Genomic DNA, 5,000 nt, shown 5'->3' with positions numbered 1-5,000 from the left:
GTTCAGGCTTTTACTGTTGTAGGGTGACAACGCTCTGTCCCTGTCTCCCAATTGCTGTTCTGCGTTGTCACCCTGTCACATGGGCATCATGAGGAGACTAAAAATGGCTGTTTTATACATACATTACTGATTTTTTATTTTTTTTATTTCCAGGTCAGAATGGGATTTGATGGTCTTGGTGGACGAACCAAATTTATTCAGACTGTATCCTTCTACCCCCATAATGTGTTTATCCAGCAGTGTGCGGGTTAACTGAGGGTGAGGTGTTGGGCTGAATATACACTCGCCGGACACTTTATTAGGTACACCTGTTCAATTGCTTGCTAATCAGCCAATGACATCGCCGGAGCCTGCGAACCCAGAAGAAGCTCCGGGGAAATTGTCATTGGTGTGTGGGTGCCGCTGCAACAGCTTCTTTCTAAGGTATTTTATAATGAGCTAGTATGCGAACTAGCTCATTGTGCCTCTTTGTCTTGCAGGTTTGTTGTTTTGTGTGTGTGTGTTTTTTTTTTTTTTTATTATTATTATTATTATTATTATATATTTTTTTTATTTTTTTTTTATTTTAATAAAAATCTTTTGAAAGGGGGGGGGGGAGAGGGTGCCCCAGCTTAGTGGGATAATGCGCTAGGCTGGTGCGCCCTATTTTGTTTGTTTTATCGCTAGGTAGACACCTGTATTGTATTGTATTGTATGTGATTTCCTTAACGTGTCCTCCAGAGCCCCTTGACTGAAATCCGGCCCCTCCCGGCCAAGCTTAAGAGGAAAAAGGTCAGCCGGCCAGTGGCGTCCTCCACCAGCACTTCCCATCAGCCGCGGTTGGAGGACTTCCTGAAGTGAGACGCCTTTTCCTTCTCCCCCCTATGGACTGTATTGACAGCCATCTAATATAATTCCTTTGTATCGAGGTGAAATGTCGGTCCTCTGGACTCTAGACGAGAGGTTATTTAGGAGGTTACTAGTCTTGCGTTGTGACCTGATGACGAGGGAGTCATCCTTGGCTCTGTAGAAGATGTCCTTCCGTATCGTACTGCCTGGAAATCTACGATGTAAATGTTCCCTTTTTCCTGCAGTGTGTCCGGATTGTGATTGGACGGAGATATGTCCTGCCTCAATAGAAAGCCTGCCATGTGTGCTGATTGGATCCAAAGCAGCAAGGACGCGCCCCTATCCCTGGAAAATTTCCAGTCTATTTTTTTTAATTATTATTTTTTTAATTCTAAATTATAACTTTACAATGGCTACTTGGTGTACATAAAGACAAACCCCTTCTGTTTGGGTGGCGTGGGGAAGGGTTAGGCCCCCCTATCACTTTTATATTGCTGTCTGTCCCCAATGGGGGAGAGAGTTCTCTATTTGTTTTGCTGACCTTTGTCTCCGAGACAGAAAGTGATGGGACATTCTTTAGAAGGTGTCACCAGAGCAAGAGGTGAGGGGAAATCTTCCAATAGGGACAACTAAGAGGAGATTCCCCTTCCCTTTTTTTGGAGGCATTTCTGCTATAAATATCCTGATCTCATACTGTAACTTGGGGGGGGGGGGGGGGGGGACAAAGTAGCTTTTGACTATACATTCACTTTCAAGTGTAGCTAAAGCCAATAACTTTTGTCATTTTGGATGGAGTGGAGCATGGGGTCTCCAAACTTTCTAAGCCAAGGGCCAGTTTACCGTCCTTTAGACTTTAAGAGGGCAGGACTGTAGCCGTCGGGAGTACAAAATGTCCCAGTGTCAGTGGGGAGTACACAATCCCCTGTCATTGGGAGGAATTGTGCCCCATCATTGGAGTCATTGGGAGGAATCGTGCCCCATCATTGGAGTCATTGGGAGGAATCGTGCCCCATCTTTGGGAGGAATTGTGCCCCATTTGTCATTGGTAGGAACTGTGCCTCATTGTCGGAGTCGTTGGAAGGAATTGTGGCCCATTGTTGGTGTCATTGGAAGGAATTGTGCCCCATGAATGGTGGCACTGGCAAGAACCATCCCCGTTGTTGGTATCATTGGAAGGAATTGTTCCCTTCATTGGCGTTGGTGAATAAAATATTGCCCCAAGGGCCGGATAAAAGCAAGCCAAGGGCCACATCTGGCCCCCGGGCCGCAGTTTGGAGACCACTGGAGTAGATCAAGGGTGGGGCTTTCTGTATACACAAGAACTTTTCAAGAAAAATGCTGATATCGATGTTCAGCCGTTCTTTGTGATCCAGCAAGCCAGATGATCCAACCATTCTCTACTCCAGGGGTAGGCACTCCAGCTGTTGCAGAACTACAAGTCCCATCATGCCTCTGGGAGTAATCGTAACTGCCAACCTTGCAGTGCCTCGTGGAAAATGTAGTTCCACAACAGCTGGAGCGCCACAGGTTGCCTACCCCTGCTCTACTCCATGGGTGCTCAACCGATGGTCCTCCAGCTGTTGCAGAACTACAAGTCTCATCATGCCTCTGCCTTTGGGTGTCATGCTTGTTTAACTGACAGCCTTGCAATGCCTCATGAGACCTGTAGTCTTGCAACAGCTGGAGGGCCACAGGTTGAGCACCCATGGAGTAGAGCAAGGGTAGGCAACCTGTGGCGCTCCAGCTGTTGTGGAACTACATTTCCCATGAGGCACTGCAAGGCTGGCAGTTACAATTACTCCCAGAGGCATTATGGGGTTGGCAGTTACAATTGTTTCCAGAGGCATGATGGGACTTGTAGTTCTGCAACAGCTGGAGTGCCACAGGCTAGCTACCCCTGGAGTAGAGAATGGTTGGATCATCTGGCTTGCTGGATCGCAAAGAACGGCTGACCACTAATATCGGCATTTTTCTTGAAAAGTTCTTGTGGTTGCGCATACAGAAAGCCCCACCTTGATGCGTTTTCAGGAGATGGGCTTAGTTATGGGAATTCTATACGAATAGCAATAGAGGGGGCGCTAAACTAACTACAAATACATATACATGTGATATTACATAATTAAATTAAATATGTGCCAACATTGCAGTGGCCAATCACCACCCAGTCTGGTGAATAATTAGCAGTAATTCATCAAAACATTCCCATGCATATGGGAATTGTATGCCCACCAATAGGGTGAAATGCTCTACAGTGGGGGTTTCGGGCTGGGGCTTCCAATGTGCATAGGTGGAACAATAAAGCTTTATGAAAATGTTGACCTCCATGTGTGGGGCTTGTGTTTTTTTTATTTTTTTATTTATTTTTTTGTGATTCAGCCTTGTAATGGGACCATGGACAAGCGCCTCCACCCTGCCTGCATGTGCACTGGTGGCACGCTATGGAAGCGGCAACATCTTTTGCTTGCGTCCTCAATGGAGATCGTTTTTCAGAGCTGCGAGGAAAATCCCTTCTTCGTTGTCCCCAATGGAACGTGTCTTTATCACTTCCTATTCTGGTGACAACTGTAACAGTTTGGATTTCCCCATCACTTTCTGTCTCGGTGACCATGGTAACCAGGATACATAGGGTGAATCTCCACAGCAGGGGCACAGACGGCAATCTAAAACTAACCCCTCATCGCTCCACCCCCCAACTAAAATGGCTGTAGATGCACTTTACATTTTTATTTTATATTCAGGGAAGAATCTGTGAGTTTTGTTGTGAATGAATGGAATATTCTGTGCATGTTTTCTGTGCAAATAAATGTACATATAAGTGTGACGCTTGCAGACGTACTCCTTTTTTACTTATTCCTTTTTATCATTTATAGGACAAAGTTTGGGAGGCCCACTTGCTGTGTGTATTGAGAACTCCATGATGGGGTGGGGTGAGGGGGTAGAGCTGAACGATTAATCGCAAAAAGATCGCAAACTCGATTCACCCAACCCCCTGCGATCTCCAGGCTGGATGACCCACTATTTTCGGGTGCTGCCATAGGAAGGTCCCCGGCTTCGGCCTATGTCCGGAGTGGCGGCCATCTTGGTACACCCGGCAGCAGCTGTCTCATCAGGAAGTGCCGTTTCGTCACCGCCATCTTGCTCCACCCCACACTCCTGCACAGTAATGTTAGTGAGGGGCAAGCGGACATCTTGTTGCACCCAACAGAGTTGTAAATTTCACAGTTATTTTCAACACAAAACGGCGCTTATGTGCTTAAATACATTGGGCCAGATTCACAAAAGAGATACGCCGGCGTATCTCTGAGATATGATTGTCGTATCTATGCGCCTGATTCATAGAATCAGTTGCGCATAGATGGCCCTAAGATCCGACAGGTGTAACTGTGTTACACCGTTGGATCTTAGGCTGCAATTCTAGGCCGGCCGCTAGGTGGCGATTCCATTGCGGTCGGCGTAGAATATGCAAATGACTAGTTACGCCGATTCACGAACGTCCGCTTTGCCCGTCGATCTAAATTTACGCCGTTTCCGTAGAGATGCGTCGCGTAAAACTAAGCATGCCCTCTAGGTGGTCTAACCAATGTTAAGTATGGCCGTCGTTCCCGCGTCAAATTTTAAAATTTCACGTCGTTTGCGTAAGTCGTCCGTGAATGGCGCTGGACGCCATTTACGTTAACGGCGAAACCAATGACGTCCTTTGCGACGTCATTTAGCGCAATGCACGTCGGGAAATTTTAGGGACGGAGCAGGCGCAGAGTACGTTCGGCGCGGGAACGCGCCTAATTTAAATGGTCCCCGCCCCATTTGAATTAGGCGGGCTTGCGCCGGGCGGATTTACGCTACGCCGCCGCAAGTTTACAGGTAAGTGCTTTGTGAATCAAGCACTTACGCTGTAAACTTGCGGCGGTGTAACGTAAATGGGATACATTGCGCCGCCGCAGAGTAACGCAATTCTCTGTGAATCTGGCCCAAAATATGTAAATCTGACAGACTGTTTACATGTTAAATTTTTAAAAGCAGCAGCAAACCTTACATGCTTGCTAATGTGACGGAACACCTCTGATTTTCACATTTAGTTAAATGTGAAAATCAGAGGTGGTGTTTAACATTAGCAAGCACGTAAATTCAGCGGGTTTGCTGCGGCTTTTAAAATTTAACATGTAAACAGTCCG

At 46.7% G+C, this 5,000-nt stretch overlaps 1 protein-coding gene across 1 annotated transcript in view; it reads left to right on the top strand.

Moving 5' to 3' along the window:
* The window catches only part of LOC120944985 (TRAF interacting protein), a 20,504-nt gene extending 18,971 nt beyond the window's left edge, over positions 1–1,533 (top strand). Inside the window, exons 14-15 of the mRNA XM_040358788.1 lie at positions 154–204; positions 721–1,533. Of these exons, the coding sequence (XP_040214722.1) occupies positions 154–204; positions 721–840 (171 nt within the window). The 3' untranslated portion in view covers positions 841–1,533. The remainder of the gene's footprint in view (positions 1–153; positions 205–720) is intronic.
* Positions 1,534–5,000: the final 3,467 nt, after the last annotated feature.

This window comes from Rana temporaria, chromosome 7, assembly GCF_905171775.1.
Source record: "Rana temporaria chromosome 7, aRanTem1.1, whole genome shotgun sequence".
Classification (NCBI taxonomy): Eukaryota; Metazoa; Chordata; class Amphibia; order Anura; family Ranidae; genus Rana; species Rana temporaria.
The sequence above is the reverse complement of the archived record's forward strand: the minus strand, read 5'-3'. Positions and strand labels throughout refer to the sequence as shown.